The sequence below is a fragment of the Ranitomeya variabilis genome, chromosome 2 (genome assembly GCF_051348905.1).
Source record: "Ranitomeya variabilis isolate aRanVar5 chromosome 2, aRanVar5.hap1, whole genome shotgun sequence".
Taxonomy (NCBI): domain Eukaryota; kingdom Metazoa; phylum Chordata; class Amphibia; order Anura; family Dendrobatidae; genus Ranitomeya; species Ranitomeya variabilis.
This window is the reverse complement of record NC_135233.1, coordinates 489,196,179-489,217,674: the sequence shown is the minus strand read 5'-3', so window position 1 is coordinate 489,217,674 and position 21,496 is coordinate 489,196,179. Positions and strand designations below refer to the sequence as shown.

Genomic DNA, 21,496 nt, shown 5'->3' with positions numbered 1-21,496 from the left:
AATTAGTCACTACATTGTCATAGTTTTTAAGGTTGCTCCCCACTGACAAGCGGAATGGTAACGCCGTTGTCAATTTTGAAAAAAATACTTTCACGATTGAATGACAACTGGTTTAGTCATCTTGACTTAGTGCTGGTGCGCTCCCCCCGGTGCTGCAGAGGCAAAGCTCTCTGTTTGTTGCACCGTTCAGAAAAGTGGCACCACCATGCACCACTCCGCTGGTCTGAACAGTGAATCATCAGGAGCGCACCGCCCATTGACAAGCAGGAAGCTGAAAGGCACGGGAGCGGTGTTGTCACGGGTGTTTCAGAGACTGCAGACAGTCGCACAGCATCTAGTTGCAGAAGGTCTCCTGTTATGACCCCAATGGCGAGGGTCTCAGAGGAACGTGGAAGTCTGTAGAATACAAAAATCCAGCTCATAGGGCAGTGGTAACTGGGTTGACCATATATCTACTCCTAACGCCAACACTAGAAGTAGCCGGGGATCATTCCTACGTTGATTCTAGATGACACGCGCCAGCCGGAGAATCTAGCTACCCCTAGTAGAGGAAAACAAAGACCTTTCTTGCCTCCAGAGAAGGGGACCCCAAAGCTGGATAGAAGCCCCCCATAAATAATGACGGTGAGGTAAGAGGAAATGACAAACACAGAAATGAACCAGGTTTAGCACAGAGAGGCCCGCTTACTGATAGCAGAATAAAGAAAGGTAACTTATATGGTCAACAAAAACCCTATCAAAATCCACACTGGAAATTCAAGAACCCCCGAACCGTCTAACGGTCCGGGGGGAGAACACCAGCTCCCTAGAGCTTCCAGCAAAGGTCAGGATATAGATTTGGAACAAGCTGGACAAAAATACAAAACCAAAACAAATAGCAAAAAGCAAAAGGCAGACTTAGCTGATATAACTGGAACCAGGATCAGTAGACAAGAGCACAGCAGACTAGCTCTGATAACTACGTTGCCAGGCATTGAACTGAAGGTCCAGGGAGCTTATATAGCAACACCCCTAACTAACGACCCAGGTGCGGATAAAAGGAATGACAGAAAAACCAGAGTCAAAAAACTAGTAACCACTAGAGGGAGCAAAAAGCAAATTCACAACAGTACCCCCCCCTTAGTGAGGGGTCACCGAACCCTCACCACGACCACCAGGGCGATCAGGATGAGCGGCATGAAAGGCACGAACTAAATCGGCCGCATGAACATCAGAGGCGACCACCCAGGAATTATCCTCCTGACCATAGCCCTTCCACTTGACCAGGTACTGAAGCCTCCGCCTGGAGAGGCGAGAATCCAAGATCTTCTCCACCACGTACTCCAACTCGCCCTCAACCAACACCGGAGCAGGAGGCTCAGCAGAAGGAACTACAGGCACAATGTACCGCCGCAACAAGGACCTATGAAATACATTGTGAATAGCAAACGACACAGGAAGATCCAGACGAAAAGATACAGGATTAAGGATTTCCAATATCTTGTAAGGCCCAATAAAACGAGGTTTAAATTTGGGAGAGGAGACCTTCATAGGAACAAAGCGGGAAGAAAGCCACACCAAATCCCCAACGCGTAGTCGGGGACCCACACCGCGGCGGCGGTTGGCAAAGCGCTGAGCCTTCTCCTGTGACAACTTCAAGTTGTCCACCACATGATTCCAGATCTGCTGCAACCTATCCACCACAGAATCCACCCCAGGACAGTCAGAAGTGTTGTGAATTTGGATTCTGGGCTCCCCCGGTGGCTACTGGTGGAATTGAACTGGTGTTTTCATCTTCTCTGTTCACCTGTTCCCATCAAGATGTGGGAGTCGCTATATAACCTTGCTGCTCTGTTAGTTGCTTGCCGGTCAACAATGTTATCAGAAGCCTCTCTGTGCTTGTTCCTGCTCCTAGACAACTACTAGATAAGTTGGACTCTTGTCCATGTTTGTTTTTGCATTTTTGTTCCAGTTCACAGCTGTAGTTTCGTTACTGTGTCTGGAAAGCTCTTGTGAACAGGAATTGCCACTCTGGTGTTATGAGTTAATGCCAGAGTTTTAAAGTAATTTCTGGATGGTGTTTTGATAGGGTTTTCAGCTGACCATGAAAGTGTCCTTTCTGTCTTCTGCTATGTAGTAAGTGGACCTCAAATTTGCTAAACCTATTTTCATACTACGTTTGTTATTTCATCTTAATTCACCGCCAATACATGTGGGGGGCCTCTGTCTCCTTTCGGGGTATTTCTCTAGAGGTGAGCTAGGACTAATATTTTCCTCTGCTAGCATTATTTAGTCCTCCGGCTGGTGCTGGGCATCTAGAATCAACGTAGGCATGCTACCCGGCCACTGCTAGTTGTGCGTTAGGTTTAGTTCATGGTCAGCTCAGTTCCCATCTTCCAAGAGCTAGTTCCTATATATGCTGATGCTATGTTCTCTTGCCATTGAGAACATGACAGTTTGACCGGCCCACTAAAGGGTTAAAATCCTTGGCTGAGAAAGGAGAGAAATAAGAAGTCTGCTGAGAATTTTTTTTTTTTTTTTTTTTTTTCTCCTTCTAATCTTTGAATGGCTCTGTGTCCACCTGTTTGTAATGGATCTTCAGAGTGTAACTGCAGGTTTGAATAATCTCGCCACGAAGGTACAAAATTTGCAAGACTTTGTTTGTCATGCACCTGTATCTGAGCCGAGAATTCCTTTGCCGGAATTTTTCTCGGGGAATAGATCTGGGTTTCAGAATTTTCGAAATAATTGCAAATTATTTTTGTCCCTGAAATTTCGCTCTGCCGGAGACCCTGCACAGCAGGTCAGGATTGTGATTTCCTTGCTCCGGGGCGACCCTCAAGACTGGGCTTTTTCATTGACACCAGGGGATCCTGCGTTGCTCAATGTGGATGCGTTTTTTCTGGCCTTGGGGTTGCTTTATGACGAACCTCATTTGGAGCTTCAGGCAGAAAAAACTTTGATGTCCCTATCTCAGGGGCAAGATGAAGCGGAAATTTACTGTCAAAGATTCCGTAAATGGTCTGTGCTTACTCAGTGGAATGAGTGCGCCCTGGCGGCGACTTTCAGAGAGGGTCTCTCTGATGCCATTAAGGATGTTATGGTGGGGTTCCCTGTGCCTGCGGGTCTGAATGAGTCCATGACAATGGCTATTCAGATCGATAGGCGTTTGCGGGAGCGCAAACCAGTGCACCATCTGGCGGTGTTCACTGAGAAGTCGCCAGAGAGTATGCAGTGTGATAGAATTCTGTCCCGAAGCGAGCGGCAGAATTTTAGACGGAAAAATGGGTTGTGTTTCTATTGTGGTGATTCTACTCATGTTATATCAGCATGCTCTAAGCGCACTAAAAAGCTTGATAAATCTGTTTCCATTTGCACCTTACCGTCTAAGTTTATTCTATCTGTGACCCTGATTTGCTCTTTGTCATCTATTACCACGGACGCCTATGTCGACTCTGGCGCCGCTTTGAGTCTTATGGATTGGTCCTTTGCCAAACGCTGTGGGTATGATTTAGAGCCTTTGGAGACTCTTATTCCTCTGAAGGGGATTGACTCCACCCCATTGGCTAATAATAAACCACAATACTGGACACAAGTAACTATGCGTATTAATCCGGATCACCAGGAGATTATTCGCTTTCTGGTGCTGTATAATCTACATGATGATTTGGTGCTAGGATTGCCTTGGCTGCAATCTCACAACCCAGTCCTCGACTGGAGAGCTATGTCTGTGTTGAGCTGGGGATGTAAGGGGGCTCATGGGGATGTACCTGTGGTTTCCATTTCATCATCTATTCCCTCTGAAATTCCTGAGTTCCTGTCTGACTATCGTGACGTCTTTGAAGAATCCAAGCTTGGTTCATTACCTCCGCACCGAGAGTGCGATTGTGCCATAGATTTAATCCCGGGTAGTAAATACCCAAAGGGTCGTTTATTTAATCTGTCTGTGCCTGAACATGCTGCTATGCGAGAATATATAAAGGAGTCCTTGGAAAAGGGACATATTCGTCCATCGTCATCTCCCTTAGGAGCCGGTTTTTTCTTTGTGTCAAAAAAAGACGGCTCTTTGAGACCATGTATCGATTATCGGCTTTTGAATAAAATCACTGTAAAATATCAATACCCATTGCCGTTGCTGACTGATTTGTTTGCTCGCATAAAGGGGGCCAAGTGGTTCTCTAAGATTGACCTTCGTGGGGCGTATAATTTGGTGCGAATCAGGCAGGGGGATGAGTGGAAAACCGCATTTAATACGCCCGAGGGCCACTTTGAGTATTTAGTGATGCCTTTTGGTCTTTCAAATGCTCCGTCAGTTTTCCAGTCCTTTATGCATGATATTTTTCGCGATTATTTGGATAAATTTATGATTGTGTATCTGGATGATATTCTGATTTTTTCGGATGACTGGGACTCTCATGTCCAGCAAGTCAGGAGGGTTTTCCAGGTTTTGCGGTCTAATTCTTTGTGTGTGAAGGGTTCTAAGTGTGTTTTTGGGGTACAGAGGATTTCCTTTTTGGGATATATTTTTTCTCCCTCTTCCATTGAAATGGATCCTGTCAAGGTTCAAGCTATTTGTGATTGGACGCAGCCCTCTTCTCTTAAGAGTCTTCAGAAATTTTTGGGCTTTGCTAACTTTTATCGTCGATTTATTGCTGGTTTTTCGGATATTGCTAAGCCATTGACCGATTTGACTAAGAAGGGTGCTGATGTTGCTGATTGGTCCCCTGACGCTGTGGAGGCCTTTCGGGAGCTTAAGCGCCGTTTTTCCTCTGCCCCTGTGTTGCGTCAGCCTGATGTTGCTCTACCTTTTCAGGTTGAGGTCGACGCTTCTGAGATCGGAGCTGGGGCAGTGTTGTCGCAGAAAAGTTCTGACTGCTCCGTGATGAGGCCTTCTGCCTTCTTTTCCCGTAAATTTTCGCCCGCTGAGCGGAATTATGATGTTGGGAATCGGGAGCTTTTGGCCATGAAGTGGGCTTTTGAGGAGTGGCGCCATTGGCTTGAGGGGGCCAGACATCAGGTGGTGGTATTGACTGACCACAAAAACTTGATTTATCTTGAGACCGCCAGGCGCCTGAATCCTAGACAGGCGCGCTGGTCATTATTTTTCTCTCGGTTTAATTTTGTGGTGTCATACCTACCGGGTTCTAAGAATGTTAAGGCGGATGCCCTTTCTAGGAGTTTTGAGCCTGACTCGCCTGGTAACTCTGAGCCCACAGGTATCCTTAAGGATGGAGTGGTATTGTCAGCCGTTTCTCCAGACCTGCGGCGGGCCTTGCAGGAGTTTCAGGCGGATAGACCGGATCGTTGCCCACCTGATAAACTGTTTGTTCCTGATGATTGGACCAGTAGAGTCATCTCTGAGGTTCATTCTTCTGCGTTGGCAGGTCATCCTGGCATTTTTGGTACCAGGGATTTGGTGGCAAGGTCCTTCTGGTGGCCTTCCCTGTCACGAGATGTGCGAGGCTTTGTGCAGTCTTGTGACGTTTGTGCTCGGGCCAAGCCTTGTTGCTCTCGGGCTAGTGGATTATTGTTGCCCTTGCCTATTCCTAAGAGGCCTTGGACGCACATCTCGATGGATTTTATTTCAGATCTGCCTGTTTCTCAGAAGATGTCTGTCATCTGGGTGGTGTGTGACCGTTTCTCTAAGATGGTCCATTTGGTTCCTCTGCCCAAGTTGCCTTCTTCTTCCGAGTTGGTTCCTCTGTTTTTTCAAAATGTTGTTCGTTTGCATGGTATTCCTGAGAATATCATTTCTGACAGAGGGACCCAATTCGTGTCTAGATTTTGGCGGGCATTCTGTGCTAGGATGGGCATAGATTTATCTTTTTCGTCCGCTTTCCATCCTCAGACGAATGGCCAGACCGAGCGGACTAATGAGACCCTGGAGACATATCTGAGGTGTTTTGTGTCTGCTGACCAGGATGATTGGGTTGCTTTTTTGCCATTGGCAGAGTTCGCTCTCAATAATCGGGCCAGCTCTGCCACTTTGGTGTCCCCGTTTTTCTGTAATTCGGGGTTTCATCCTCGATTTTCCTCTGGTCAGGTGGAATCTTCGGATTGTCCTGGAGTGGATGCTGTGGTGGAGAGATTGCATCAGATCTGGGGGCAGGTGGTGGACAATTTGAGGTTGTCCCAGGAGAAGACTCAGCTTTTTGCCAACCGCCACCGTCGTGTTGGTCCTCGGCTTTGTGTTGGGGATTTGGTGTGGTTGTCTTCTCGTTTTGTCCCTATGAGGGTCTCTTCTCCTAAGTTTAAGCCTCGGTTCATCGGCCCGTATAAGATATTGGAGATTCTTAACCCTGTTTCCTTCCGTTTGGACCTCCCTGCATCCTTTTCTATTCATAACGTTTTTCATCGGTCATTATTGCGCAGGTATGAGGTACCGGTTGTGCCTTCCGTTGAGCCTCCTGCTCCGGTGTTGGTTGAGGGTGAGTTGGAGTACGTTGTGGAGAAAATCTTAGACTCTCGTGTTTCCAGACGGAGACTCCAGTATCTGGTCAAGTGGAAGGGATACGGCCAGGAGGATAATTCTTGGGTGAATGCATCTGATGTTCATGCCTCTGATCTGGTTCGTGCCTTTCATAGGGCCCATCCTGATCGCCCTGGTGGTTCTGGTGAGGGTTCGGTGCCCCCTCCTTGAGGGGGGGGTACTGTTGTGAATTTGGATTCTGGGCTCCCCCGGTGGCTACTGGTGGAATTGAACTGGTGTTTTCATCTTCTCTGTTCACCTGTTCCCATCAAGATGTGGGAGTCGCTATATAACCTTGCTGCTCTGTTAGTTGCTTGCCGGTCAACAATGTTATCAGAAGCCTCTCTGTGCTTGTTCCTGCTCCTAGACAACTACTAGATAAGTTGGACTCTTGTCCATGTTTGTTTTTGCATTTTTGTTCCAGTTCACAGCTGTAGTTTCGTTACTGTGTCTGGAAAGCTCTTGTGAACAGGAATTGCCACTCTGGTGTTATGAGTTAATGCCAGAGTTTTAAAGTAATTTCTGGATGGTGTTTTGATAGGGTTTTCAGCTGACCATGAAAGTGTCCTTTCTGTCTTCTGCTATGTAGTAAGTGGACCTCAAATTTGCTAAACCTATTTTCATACTACGTTTGTTATTTCATCTTAATTCACCGCCAATACATGTGGGGGGCCTCTGTCTCCTTTCGGGGTATTTCTCTAGAGGTGAGCTAGGACTAATATTTTCCTCTGCTAGCATTATTTAGTCCTCCGGCTGGTGCTGGGCATCTAGAATCAACGTAGGCATGCTACCCGGCCACTGCTAGTTGTGCGTTAGGTTTAGTTCATGGTCAGCTCAGTTCCCATCTTCCAAGAGCTAGTTCCTATATATGCTGATGCTATGTTCTCTTGCCATTGAGAACATGACACAGAAGGCTCCACATGACCCGAAGAAAAGCGAGGATGGAAACCAGAGTTGCAGAAAAAAGGCGAAACCAAGGTGGCGGAACTAGCCCGATTATTAAGGGCAAACTCAGCCAACGGCAAGAATGTCACCCAATCGTCCTGATCAGCAGAGACAAAACACCTCAAATAAGCCTCCAAAGTCTGATTGGTTCGCTCCGTCTGTCCATTAGTCTGAGGATGGAAAGCAGACGAAAACGACAAATCAATGCCCATCCTACTACAAAAGGATCGCCAGAACCTGGAAACGAACTGGGATCCTCTGTCTGACACAATATTCTCAGGGATGCCGTGCAAACGAACCACGTTCTGGAAAAACACAGGAACCAGATCGGAAGAGGAAGGCAGCTTAGGCAAAGGAACCAAATGGACCATCTTGGAGAAGCGATCACATATCACCCAGATAACGGACATGCCCTGAGATAGCGGAAGATCAGAAATGAAATCCATGGAGATATGTGTCCAAGGTCTCTTCGGGACAGGCAAGGGCAAGAGCAAACCGCTGGCACGAGAACAGCAAGGCTTAGCTCGAGCACAAGTCCCACAGGACTGCACAAATGACCGCACATCCCTTGACAAGGAAGGCCACCAAAAGGACCTGGCCACCAGATCTCTGGTGCCAAAAATTCCCGGGTGACCTGCCAACACCGAGGAATGAACCTCGGAAATGACTCTGCTGGTCCACTTATCCGGGACAAACAGTCTGTCAGGTGGACAAGACTCAGGCCTATCAGCCTGAAATCTCTGCAACACACGTCGCAGATCCGGAGAAATAGCTGACAAGATAACTCCATCTTTAAGAATACCAACAGGATCAGCGACTCCAGGAGCATCAGGCACAAAGCTCCTAGAAAGAGCATCGGCCTTCACATTCTTTGAGCCTGGTAAATACGAGACAACAAAATCAAAGCGGGAGAAAAACAATGACCAGCGGGCCTGTCTCGGATTAAGGCGTTTAGCAGACTCGAGATACATCAGATTTTTGTGATCAGTCAAGACCACCACACGATGCTTAGCACCCTCGAGCCAATGACGCCACTCCTCAAATGCCCATTTCATGGCCAACAACTCCCGATTGCCCACATCATAATTTCGCTCGGCAGGCGAAAACTTCCTAGAGAAAAAGGCACAAGGTTTCATAACAGAGCAACCAGGGCCTCTCTGCGACAAAACGGCCCCTGCCCCAATCTCCGAAGCATCCACCTCAACCTGAAAGGGAAGTGAGACGTCAGGCTGGCACAAAACAGGCGCCGAAGTAAACCGGCGTTTCAACTCCTGGAAAGCCTCCACGGCAGCAGGAGCCCAGTTAGCTACATCGGAGCCCTTCTTGGTCATATCCGTCAAAGGTTTCACAATGCTAGAAAAATTAGCGATAAAACGACGGTAGAAGTTAGCGAAGCCCAAGAACTTCTGAAGACTCTTAACTGACGAGGGCTGAGTCCAATCAAGAATAGCTCGGACCTTGACTGGGTCCATCTCCACAGCAGAAGGGGAAAAAATGAACCCCAAAAAGGGAACCTTCTGTACACCAAAGAGACACTTTGAGCCCTTGACAAACAAAGAATTTTCACGCAAAATTTTAAAGACCAACCTGACCTGCTCCACATGCGAATCCCAATTATCAGAAAAAACCAAAATATCATCCAGATAAACAATCAAAAATTTATCCAGATACTTCCGGAAAATGTCATGCATAAAGGACTGAAAAACTGAAGGCGCATTGGAGAGCCCAAAAGGCATCACCAAGTACTCAAAATGACCTTCGGGCGTATTGAATGCGGTTTTCCATTCATCACCTTGCTTAATGCGCACAAGGTTGTACGCACCACGAAGGTCTATCTTGGTGAACCACTTGGCACCCTTAATCCGGGCAAACAAGTCAGACAACAGCGGTAAAGGATACTGAAATTTGACAGTGATCTTATTTAAAAGCCGATAATCAATACAAGGTCTCAAAGATCCGTCCTTTTTAGCCACAAAAAAGAATCCCGCACCAAGAGGGGAAGAAGACGGACGAATATGTCCTTTCTCCAGAGACTCCTTGATATATGAACGCATAGCGGTATGTTCAGGTACCGACAGATTAAACAGTCTTCCCTTAGGAAATTTACTGCCTGGGATCAAATCTATAGCACAGTCACAGTCCCTATGAGGAGGCAGTGCACTGGACTCAGACTCACTGAAGACATCCTGATAATCAGACAAATACTCCGGAACTTCCGAAGGCGTAGAAGAAGCAATAGACACAGGCAGGGAATCCCCATGAATACCACGACAGCCCCAACTTGAGACTGACATAGCCTTCCAGTCCAGGACTGGATTATGGGTCTGTAACCATGGCAGCCCTAAAACAACCAAATCATGCATTTTATGTAAAACCAGGAAACGTATCACCTCGCGGTGTTCAGGAGTCATGCACATGGTAACCTGTGTCCAATACTGCGGTTTATTTGCTGCCAATGGTGTAGCATCAATACCCCTAAGAGGTATAGGATTTTCTAATGGTTCAAGAGTAAAACCACAGCGCTTAGCAAATGAGAGATCCATGAGACTCAGGGCAGCACCTGAATCTACAAACGCCATGACAGGATAAGATGACAGTGAGCAAATCAAAGTTACAGACAGAATAAATTTAGGTTGCAAATTACCAACGGTGACAGGACTAACAACCTTAGCTATACGTTTAGAGCATGCTGAGATAACATGTGTAGAATCACCACAGTAGTAGCACAAGCCATTCCGGCGTCTATGAATTTTCCGCTCATTTCTAGTCAGGATTCTATCACATTGCATTAAATCAGGTGTCTGTTCAGACAACACCATGAGGGAATTTGCGGTATTGCGCTCCCGCAACCGCCGGTCAATTTGAATAGCCAGTGCCATAGTATCATTCAGACCTGTGGGAATGGGAAAACCCACCATAACATTCTTAATGGCTTCAGAAAGGCCATTTCTAAAATTAGCGGCCAGTGCACACTCGTTCCAATGTGTCAGCACGGACCATTTCCGAAATTTTTGGCAATACACTTCAGCCTCGTCCTGCCCCTGAGACATAGCCAGCAAGGCCTTTTCTGCCTGAATCTCAAGATTGGGTTCCTCATAAAGTAAACCGAGCGCCAGAAAAAACGCATCAAGATCAGCCAATGCCGGATCTCCTGGCGCCAGCGAAAAAGCCCAATCCTGAGGGTCGCCCCGTAAGAACGAAATAACAATTTTTACTTGCTGAGCAGAATCTCCAGATGAACAGGGTCTCAGGGACAAAAACAATTTACAATTATTCACGAAATTCCTAAACTTAAACCTGTCTCCGGAAAACAGTTCAGGAATCGGTATTTTAGGTTCTGACCTAGGATTTCTGATAACATAGTCTTGTATGCCCTGCACACGAGTAGCCAGCTGGTCCACACTTGTAATCAAGGTCTGGACATTCATGTCTGCAGCAAGCATAGCCACTCTGAGGTAAAGGGGAAGAAGAAAAAAAAAACTCAGAATCTTCTTTCTTATAATCCCTCTTCTGCAATGCATTAAACATTTAATATGGGCCTGGCAAACTGTTATGACCCCAATGGCGAGGGTCTCAGAGGAACGTGGAAGTCTGTAGAATACAAAAATCCAGCTCATAGGGAAGTGGTAACTGGGTTGACCATATATCTACTCCTAACGCCAACACTAGAAGTAGCCGGGGATCATTCCTACGTTGATTCTAGATGACACGCGCCAGCCGGAGAATCTAGCTACCCCTAGTAGAGGAAAACAAAGACCTTTCTTGCCTCCAGAGAAGGGGACCCCAAAGCTGGATAGAAGCCCCCCACAAATAATGACGGTGAGGTAAGAGGAAATGACAAACACAGAAATGAACCAGGTTTAGCACAGAGAGGCCCGCTTACTGATAGCAGAATAAAGAAAGGTAACTTATATGGTCAACAAAAACCCTATCAAAATCCACACTGGAAATTCAAGAACCCCCGAACCGTCTAACGGTCCGGGGGGAGAACACCAGCTCCCTAGAGCTTCCAGCAAAGGTCAGGATATAGATTTGGAACAAGCTGGACAAAAATACAAAACCAAAACAAATAGCAAAAAGCAAAAGGCAGACTTAGCTGATATAACTGGAACCAGGATCAGTAGACAAGAGCACAGCAGACTAGCTCTGATAACTACGTTGCCAGGCATTGAACTGAAGGTCCAGGGAGCTTATATAGCAACACCCCTAACTAACGACCCAGGTGCGGATAAAAGGAATGACAGAAAAACCAGAGTCAAAAAACTAGTAACCACTAGAGGGAGCAAAAAGCAAATTCACAACAGTCTCCGTAGTTGGCTTTGTAGACTCCTTCCTAGTCCTTCTGACTTTAGGACCCAGTGGCAACCTCCCCCGGCTCTAATTGACACACCCTGGACCAGGGTGTTTATAGACTCCCTGCTTCCTCCTGAGAGTTGCCGGTGATATTTCCATTTCCCACTGTTGAGGCTTGGAGCTATAGCAGTCGGCTATCTTCCTCTTTGGTGTGTGGAAGACATCTGTGTTTCTGTCTGAGTCCACTCAAGTTAAGTGTTCTCCTTGTTTGTCTATCCCATCTGTCTTTAGTTATAGCGGGGATCGACCAGCGCATACCCCGTCCTTCCCTAAGCAGGGCTTACTGCTAGGGTCAAGCATGGTTTAGGTCACCTGCTTGGCGATAGGTGTGAAACCTATATAGGGACGCTTAGGGCAGACAGGGTGACGTTAGATCTGCCTAGGGATCTCCACTCCTCTCTTCCCCTCATCCCTTTGTGTTGCACTTAGTCTTTCCTACACTGTGAGTGACAGGTGTGCTCCTGAACAACAAAGAGGCAACAACCCCCTTTAATTGCTGAGCTTTGTGTATAGCAGGGGCTGAGTTTGCAGGGCATATGGTCCAGTATATGGGTGCCAAGGGGGAATTTGCACCAACAAACCATTTTTCTTTGGCCAGTGTAGTTACCGGTACATACAGTGGCGGGGCAATCAGCTGAATCTTTGCTCTGGGTGCAATGATCATACACCGGTCTGAACAATTTCAGGTCATTTATCATTTGTATGAATTCTGGCTGCATGTATGGTCCACTGAATAAGCAGTCAGGCACATTGTATCGACCTTCCGTACAGTTCATATAGTTCAGCAGCCGGGATAAAATGTACAAATCCCCAGATATAACTCTTATAGAGCGGACTTTAGGGAGGTGTAAGGAACATTTATATCACAGGCAGTCATATGGAATTAATATGTGAGTCCTGCTCTGCCTCCTTCTACTGGAAAATCAGTATATGCTGCTCAGAACTACGGGACATAAAAATAAAAGCTAAACATACTGAATGATGCGTCCGCAGCCACAGTGTAGGAGGACGAGGGGCTTCCCAGTACACATTTCGGGTGGGCTTGTCTTTACTATGGGTCCCCTAATTGCCTTCTGTGCAGAATGAATATCGTACATCATTATCCACGTACATCATTCATTATTTCCTAGAGTCAGATAATGGACGGTTCTTGTTCTGGATGATTTCATTATTTGTTTATTTGTTTTTTTTTGTTACATAGATAGAATTGCAGAGATTGTGCACATAAAACACATTGGGATACAATGTTGCAATCCCGGTCACACATCCCTACACACAAGGTAACCCCCCTCCTCGGTCCAATTAAAATGCATCCTTCTGCCACCAACCGGAAAACAGCTTTGCATCCACCAATGGTTGTGTGGATAACATCCCGGCTCCATAGGGCTGCATGTCCCCCCTTCACTCCCCACCTCTAAGCAGCGAGCGTGAGGATTGATCAGCAGGTCCCTGCTGAGCTGCTTGTATGTAACAAGGCAGCGTCCACACCATGCTCCCTGCACCTTAACGCCGTCCTGCCTGCCTCCCTCACTACTGCATTATAGGTTTTCCTTCCGTATAAAGGGGACGCTGCTTTTAAGTCCCTACAAGGCTGTGGGGGGGGGGTTTATTATTATTTTTTTTAATTATTATTATTTTTTTATTTCTTTTTTTTTCATTCATTCCATCCAGTCTCACCAGAGCTCTGCATCGAGACAGGACGCGCGTCAAGGAGACAAGGTGACAGAAAAGCAAGTCTTTATTGATGGTGAGGACCGAAAGGATCTCAATTGGGCGTCACAAGAACGGACAGGTTTATCCAGCAAGAGAGGGGGGGGAGAAGAAGCAAAGACAGCCATCCCCCCCTCCCTCTCCATCCCCGGCCCTCCTCCCCCCTTTTCTCTTGAGGATTTTCCTTGCATCTGGATCCCAGTGGAAAGAGAGAAGAGAAGATGACCACGGTTGGGAAAGATGGTGGTGGAATACCGCACATGCAGTACGTTGGGCCATACCGGCTTGAGAAGACACTGGGAAAGGGGCAGACAGGTGAGTGCTGCCGGAAACAAAGATGTAGGAGGGGAGGGCTGGGTGGGAGCAATTCTTCAATCTGTGGGAGGACCTGGGATCAGAAATGGTCTTCATGGTGCAAAGAATGTAGAACCCATAAGTCAACACCATCCTGCAGGCTGGCTTTCCCTACATCTGGTGGAGGCTTACGGGCCTGGATCACCAGGGCTGGAGTGGAGTGGGGTGGAGATGGACAATATGGAACCAAGAGGTAGAAAGCAACTTCCAAGAGGTTGTAGTTGAGTAGTGGTGTGTGGGCGTCAGGAGATGAGGAGGCAGTGACACTCCAGCAGCTGACATGTCTTGTAGGCACCAGATCCGGCCACTGTTCTCCTAGTCAGGACCGGCATCTACAGAAGTGCACCGTCATGGCATCTCTGTAGGTTCCCTCCAGCTGTAAACTTTGTGACTGAGACCACTACAGATGTTAGCGAGCAGTAAGCCATCATTTATGACATGTGCTCTGGGGATACACACCGCTTCTCCAGACATCCAGATTTTTACTGGACTTTTGCTTCTGGTTAATGGGGGCAACCCTCGGCAGTCTGTTGATTTTGCAGGTCTAGTGCATGGGATGGGATAGGGGCACAGAGCTGCAGAGGGCTCGCCGTTGCCTTTGTCTGCCTGGTTGGCAGTGAGCTGGATCTTGTAGGAAGCTTCTCCGGCCAACGCTCTGCCACAACTTTCTCTCCACTTGTGAAGGACACAGGACTTCCTAAAAGGTGTGCACTGGGGAACAACAACTCCCAACAGCAGCTGACAATTCGCCAAAAGGCTAACCTTCTTTGTCTGAATCCAGTTAACCCCAAACTTGCCCTAAGCATGTAGCCCATCTTATCTGCACTTACTCAGCTATTGTTCCCTGTTATCAGACACTTTTGGTTGAGACAAGGCTGACTGTTAAGGTTCTGCGACAAGATGGGACAACCAATAGGAATTCTAGAAAAATGTCCGCTCCTAATATCACTGCTACATCTATCGCTGAGTGCACAGCAGAGTGGAAGCTATTGTTCCCTGTTATCAGCCATAGCCAGTCGAGATGTGGCGGCCTGTAAAGTTCCGCAACAAGATGACTGATAGGAAGTCTAGAAAAATGCGCGTTCCCAATATCACTAATAAGTCTGTATACTCTTGAGTGGAATCTATTGTTCCCTGTTATCAGCCATTTCAAGCAAACTGTCAGGAAGTCCAGGAAAATGTCTGCCCCCACGATCACTACTTTCTGTCTTGTATATGGCATTGATGTACATACGTATATGTTGTATTTGCAGCCGTGTTTATGCGTTGAACTTTTATAAAGTGCTGGCGGCCCTCGCAGTGTACTGATCGCGGGGCGGCCGTTCTGTAATTTAGGGATTTTACTAATATTAAAGAGCATTTAGGCATTTGTATTATGGGGACAGATAATCCCCTGACTACAGATGTGCAGGGCCGTGTGTAGATGGCAGTCATTGCCATGCACTGCTGATTACGCCATCAAACAGAGACCGGCTTCACGTCTAGCCCGTCCAATGGCGGACGCAGACGGAGGAGGGCCCCTGTGCGAGAACAGTGTATGGGCCCTGTGCAGTCCAATATCTCCCCATAATGCACAATTACACCTGCTTGGTGCTGGCAATGGGCCCCTTATCTCCTAGGCCCCTGTGTGGCTGCACATGTTGCACCAATGATTTGTCCGTCCGGAGTCCGTCCTGTCCCGTGATGTACGGCCGGGCCCGTTGTATACATCATGGCTGTACCCGTCTGGCAGTGTAAGGGTAAAGTCCCATTTTGACAGCGCTGGCGGCGTGCATGCTTGCGTGCTACCATCCGTCATACAGGGGAACAATAGCCACAGCTCAGATCCTCAAGGGCTTTGGGAAGGGGGGATGTGTCGTGTCCAAGGAGGGTTAGGAAATAGACGGATACAGCTATACATTGGTCTCTTTTATTTTGTGGAAGGAGAAGCAGGTGCTGGGGCTGACCGGTGTGTAATTAGCCTGGGGGTGAATACTCAGCTGATACTTCCAGCAATGTGAAAATTATCCATATGCCCCCCTTCTGTCAGTGCACACACAAAGGCAGATGACCCGCATCCCCCCCGCACAAAGACGCACACACAATATGTCAGGACATATCGCCCGAGACATACACCTCTCACCTCTGACACCAAATACACGTCACACCACAGACAAAGGTCTGATGTAACCCCAGACATCCAGGACTGTACACTGCACTGGTGTAATATCTACACTGTGTATATATGTGTGTCCGGGAATAGATAGATAGATAGATAGATAGATAGATAGATAGATAGATAGATAGATAGATAAACAGATGATAGATAGATAGATAGATAGATAGATAGATGATAGATAGATAGATAGATAGATAGATAGATAGATACATAGATAGATAAATAGATAGATGATAGATAGATGATAGATAGATAGATAGATAGATAGACAGATAGATAGATAGATAATAGATAGATGATAGATAGATAGATAGATAGATAGATGATAGATAAATAGATGATAGATAGATAGATAGATAGATAGATAGATAGATAGATAGATAGATAATAGACAGATAGATAGATAGATAGATAGATAGATAGATAGATAGATAGATAGATAGATAGATAGATACAGTGGGTACGGAAAGTATTCAGACCCCTTTACATTTTTCACTCTTTGTTTCATTGCAGCCATTTGGTAAATTCAAAAAAGTTCATTTTTTTCACATTAATGCACCCCATCTTGACAGAAAAAAAAACAGAAATGTAGAAATTTTTGCAAATTTAATAAAAAAGAAAAAATGAAATATTACATGGTCATAAATATTCAGACCCTTTGCTCAGACACTCATATTTAAGTCACATGCTGTCCATTTCCTTATGATCCTTCTTGAGATGGTTCTACTCCTTCGTTGGAGGCCAGCTGTGTTTAATTAAACTGATAGGACTTGATTTGGAAAGGCGCACACCTGTCTATATAAGACCTCACAGCTCACAGTGCATGTCAGACCAAATGAGAATCATGAGGTCAAAGGAAATGGCCAAGGAGCTCAGAGACAGAATTGTGACAAGGCACAGATCTGGCCAAGGTTACAACAGAATTTCTGCAGTACTCAAGGTTCCTAAGAGCACAGTGGCCTCCATAATCCTTAATGGAAGATGTTTGGGACCACCAGCAGTCTTCCTAGACCTGTCCGTCCAGCCAAACTGAGCAATCGTATGAGAAGAGCCTTGGTGAGAAAGGTAAAGAAGAACCCCAAGATCACTGTGGCTGAGATGCATTAGGGAGACGGGAGAAAGTTCCACAAAGTCAACTATCACTGCAGCCCTCCACCAGTCGGGCCTTTATGGCAGAGTGGCCTGACGGAAGCCTCTCCTCAGTGCAAGACATATGAAAGCCTGCATAGAGATTACTAAAAAACACATGAAGGACTCTCAGACTATGAGAAATAAGATTCTCTGGTCTAATGAGATGAAGATAGACCTTTTTAGTGATAATGCTAAGTTTTATGTGTGGAGAAAACCAGGCACTGCTCATCACCTGCTCAATACAATGCCAACAATGAAACATGGTGGTGGCAGCATCATGCTATGGGGGTGGTTTTCAGCTGCAGGGACAGTACGACTGGTTGCCATTGAAGGAAACATGAATGCGGCCAAGTACAGGAAGGCAAACCTCTTCCAGAGTGCTCTGGACCTCAGACTTGGCCAAAGGTTCACCTTCCAACAAGACAATGACCCTAACTGAATACTTACGACCATGTGATATTTCAGTTTTTCTTTTTTAATACATTTGAAAAAAAAATACTACATTTCTGTTTTTTTTCAGTCAAGATGGGGTGCAGAGTGTACATTAATGAGAAAAAATGAACTTTTTGGAATTTACCAAATGGCTGCAATGAAATAAAGTAAATATAAGAAAACTGACTGAACAGCAATATAGTCTGAACTGGTGCACCGGGACTATGTTGCTGTTCAGTCAGTTTTCTTATATTTACTATGTACTATTTTTTCTGACTTGAACGCCCCGCCCTTCACCATGCTGTGATTTTAATTACATCCAAACACAGTTGGTTCTGACCTTCCTATAAAAGCAGGCTTTACCATGTTATTAGCCATAGGTAAGTGTTCACACTAGGCAGTCAGCTCAGTTACCCATCCGATCTGAGATTACCTTGACGTTTGGTGGATGGGCTCACAACTTTTGGCCAAATCTTGTGCTAAGAATCTCATGTGTTTTTTCATAAATTTCACAAGCCATTATGCTATTCACATTTCATGTATTGCACATTTCCTTGCCTTAGCACAGTAAGTTTTGAGTGCAGCCATTGATCTATTTGCAATGAAATAAAGAGTGAAAAATTTAAAGGGGTCTGGATACTTTCCGTACCCACTGTAGATGATAGATAGATAATTCATAGATATGTAATAGATAGATAGATAGATAATAGATTAATGATAAATAGATGATAAATAGATAGATGATAGATAGATGATAGATAATAGATTGATGATAGATAGATAGATAGATAGATAGATAGATAATAGATAGATGATAGATAGATAATAGATTAATGATAGATGATAAATTTGTAGATAGATAATAGATAGATGATAGATAGATGATAAATAGATGATAGATAATAGATAGATAGATAATAGATGATAGATAATAGATAGATACATAGATAGATGATAGATAGATGATATACTGATTTTTCACTATAATTATAGAAATACTGCAAGAGAGAGAATGAATGAATGAAACAAGCAATGATCTCCTAAGGCTGTGCTCACGTTGTCATTATGTGTTATGTTCTTACAAGCGCCATGATGAATTCTTTATGATCAGTTTTGTAATGGATCCTATTGACTATAATGGGGCTGTCAGACGACTTCTATTTATTTTTTCCTACACAGACTAGCACAGAAACATGTCCGACCACAAAGCAATAGCAACATGGTGATAAATAATGGAAGTGTGAGCGTAGCCTTCCTGCAGCCATGTCACAGGCTGACACCAGGCTGACCAGTGTGTAGAGCGTGTCTGATCGTATTATGCACAGGAGGTCTGCAGCACACGGGGACGGCTCCCTCCACAATCACAGATTGACCTGAGGTGTATCCAATTCTAATAAGACGCGGAATTATTCAGACTGATCATAAAGGTGCAGATGTGTTACCAGCACCAGCAGCAGGAGGTGAGACATCTGCCAACCTACGGGTCGCCCCATACATCACTAGTGGAGCGTCTTACACCTCACCAGCGGCTCATATACCATCTTTACTTGGTTTCATGACATTTTCCAAGATATTGGTTAAACTGTTTTAGTTACTACGTGTCCAGGGGTCAAAATGTATTGTTGTATAGTTCACATGGGCACTGACCAGCCTAGAGGCGGCCATAGAGTTGATATAAGATTTTGGCTATCCTGACAATTCCTCTTTAGACCTTGGAACGGTTGAATGTGTAGGATTATTTCAGGAGGGCAGGAGTATATATGGCTGCCAGACACATTACTGCATTTTCACCAGTTTTTACCTCTTCTATTTCTTTTTTCAATCAGATCATTTTTTTTATTGTGAAATATATCAAAATACAGTCACATTCCAATTTTGTTTTAAGAAACAATCAAAACTAAATCAAAAAATACAAAAAAAAAAAAATGTCATTGCGAACCAAATAAAAACCAATTGAGTTTTTAGTATCTACTTTATAATTGTCTAAGGGTCACTTCTGTCTGTTCTTCTGTCTTTCTTTCTGTCTGTCTGTCACGGATATTCATTGGTCGCGGCCTCTGTCTGTCAAGGAATCCAAGTCGCTGATTGGTCTCGCCAGCTGCCTGTCATGGCTGCCGCGACCAATCAGCGACGGCCACAGTCTGATTAGTCCCTCCCTACTCCCCTGCAGTCACTGCCCGGCGCCCGCTCCATACTCCCCTCCAGTCACCGCTCACACAGGGTTAATGCCAGGGGTAACGGACCGCGTTATGCCACGGGTAACTCACCCTATGCCTATGCAGCATCAATAGTAAAAAGATCTAATGTTAAAAATAATAAAAAAAATAAAAAATCATTATATACTCACCTTCCGCCGCCTTTCCCGCACCTCGCGACGCTCCGGTGACCGCTCCATGCAGGCGGCAGGTTCCGGTGCCAAGGATGGTATGCGAGAAGGACCTTCCATGACGTTACGGTCATGTGACCGCGACGTCATCACAGGTCCTGCGCTCATACCAACCCTGGGACCGGAAGCTGACGCGTGCACCGCACACAGGGCCAGGACTTCAACAGGCCTTCGGAGGGTGAGTATATGTTTATTTTTTATTTTAAGTATGTATACTACGTGGCTCTGCTGTATACTCCGTCGCTGTGCAATATACTACGTGGCTGGGCAATATACTACGTACGTGGCTGGGCAATATACTAAGTGGCTGGGCAATATACTACATGGCTGGGCAATATACTACGTACGTGGCTGGGCAATATACTACGTGACTGGGCAATACACTACGTGGCTGGGCAATATACTACGTGGCTGGGCAATATACTACGTAGCTGTCCAATATACTACGTGACTGGGCAATATACTACGTGACTGGGCAATATACTACGTGACTGGGCAATATACTACGTGGGCTGAGCAATATACTACGTGGGCTGGGCAATATACTACGTGGCTGGGCAATATACTACGTGGCTGGGCAATATACTACATGGCTCGGCAATATACTACGTGGCTGGGCAATATACTACGTGGCTGGGCAATATACTACGTGGCTGTGCAATATACTACGTGGCTGGGCAATATACTACGTACTTGGCTGGGCAATATACTACGTGACTGGGCAATATACTACGTGACTGGGCAATATACTACGTGGCTGGGCAATATACTACGTGGCTGGGCAATATACTACGTGACTGGGCAATATACTACGTATGCTATTAAATAGATGTGGACATGAAAATGTACACATCGGTACCTGCGCTGGTATAGCTGCCTATCAGTACTACTTCCCCACAGAATGTAAAACAAAGGAAAAAGGGAATGATATAAGCCCAAGGCTGAATTAATAAACTTAAAATCAGTGAACCAGCATGCACGCCTGGTTAAAAAGAATGATCGATTCTTACCCTTAATGTGAAGCCATAAGGGAAGTAAAAGTCATCCTGAATGAAAGTCTGCTGTTGAGGAAAGTTCTCCAGATTCCGCTTGATTGCTCGGGCCGGTAACAATTCGTGCAACCCCCGTATGCAACACAGCAATCTCGTGGAGACAACTCGAATCCCCCTCCGGTGCGAGCAGTGTAAACGGCGCCTGCGCAGGACCTGTGAGCCGTGGTGACGTGACCGCGCACGTGACGAGGGGTGCGAGTACGGATGGCGATATGGACCAAAAGAACAGAACAACGCGTTTCGGAGACGTCTGTCTCCTTCCTCAGGTATGGTCCATACCTCCCCATAATGGTCCTTATATAGACGCCAGCCGTACTAAAAGTTATTGAAACCCAAAAAGTTCAATCCCACTGTTCAAACCCTTGGGGATAATAGTGTCCAAAGTAAAAATCCATTTGGTTTCGGATCTAGACATGGATTTAATGAAACTCCCTCCTCTCCAATGTGGATGTATTCTTTCAATTCCCGTAATCTTCATGCTTTGTACTTTTCCCGCATGGTACTCAATAAAATGCTTCGAGAGTGGG

The 21,496-nt window shown here is 45.8% G+C and overlaps 1 protein-coding gene across 13 annotated transcripts in view; it reads left to right on the top strand.

Annotated features, from left to right (window-relative positions):
- The first annotated feature begins 13,162 nt into the window (after nucleotides 1–13,162).
- Nucleotides 13,163–21,496, top strand: part of BRSK2 (BR serine/threonine kinase 2) — a 210,830-nt gene continuing 202,496 nt past the window's right edge. For 11 of the 13 annotated variants that reach the window (XM_077287893.1, XM_077287900.1, XM_077287899.1 and 8 more), the window contains exon 1: nucleotides 13,163–13,771. In XM_077287893.1, the coding sequence (XP_077144008.1) occupies nucleotides 13,678–13,771 (94 nt within the window). In that variant the 5' untranslated portion in view covers nucleotides 13,163–13,677. The remainder of the gene's footprint in view (nucleotides 13,772–21,496) is intronic. The other 2 variants (XM_077287902.1, XM_077287891.1) reach the window with 2 other exon arrangements.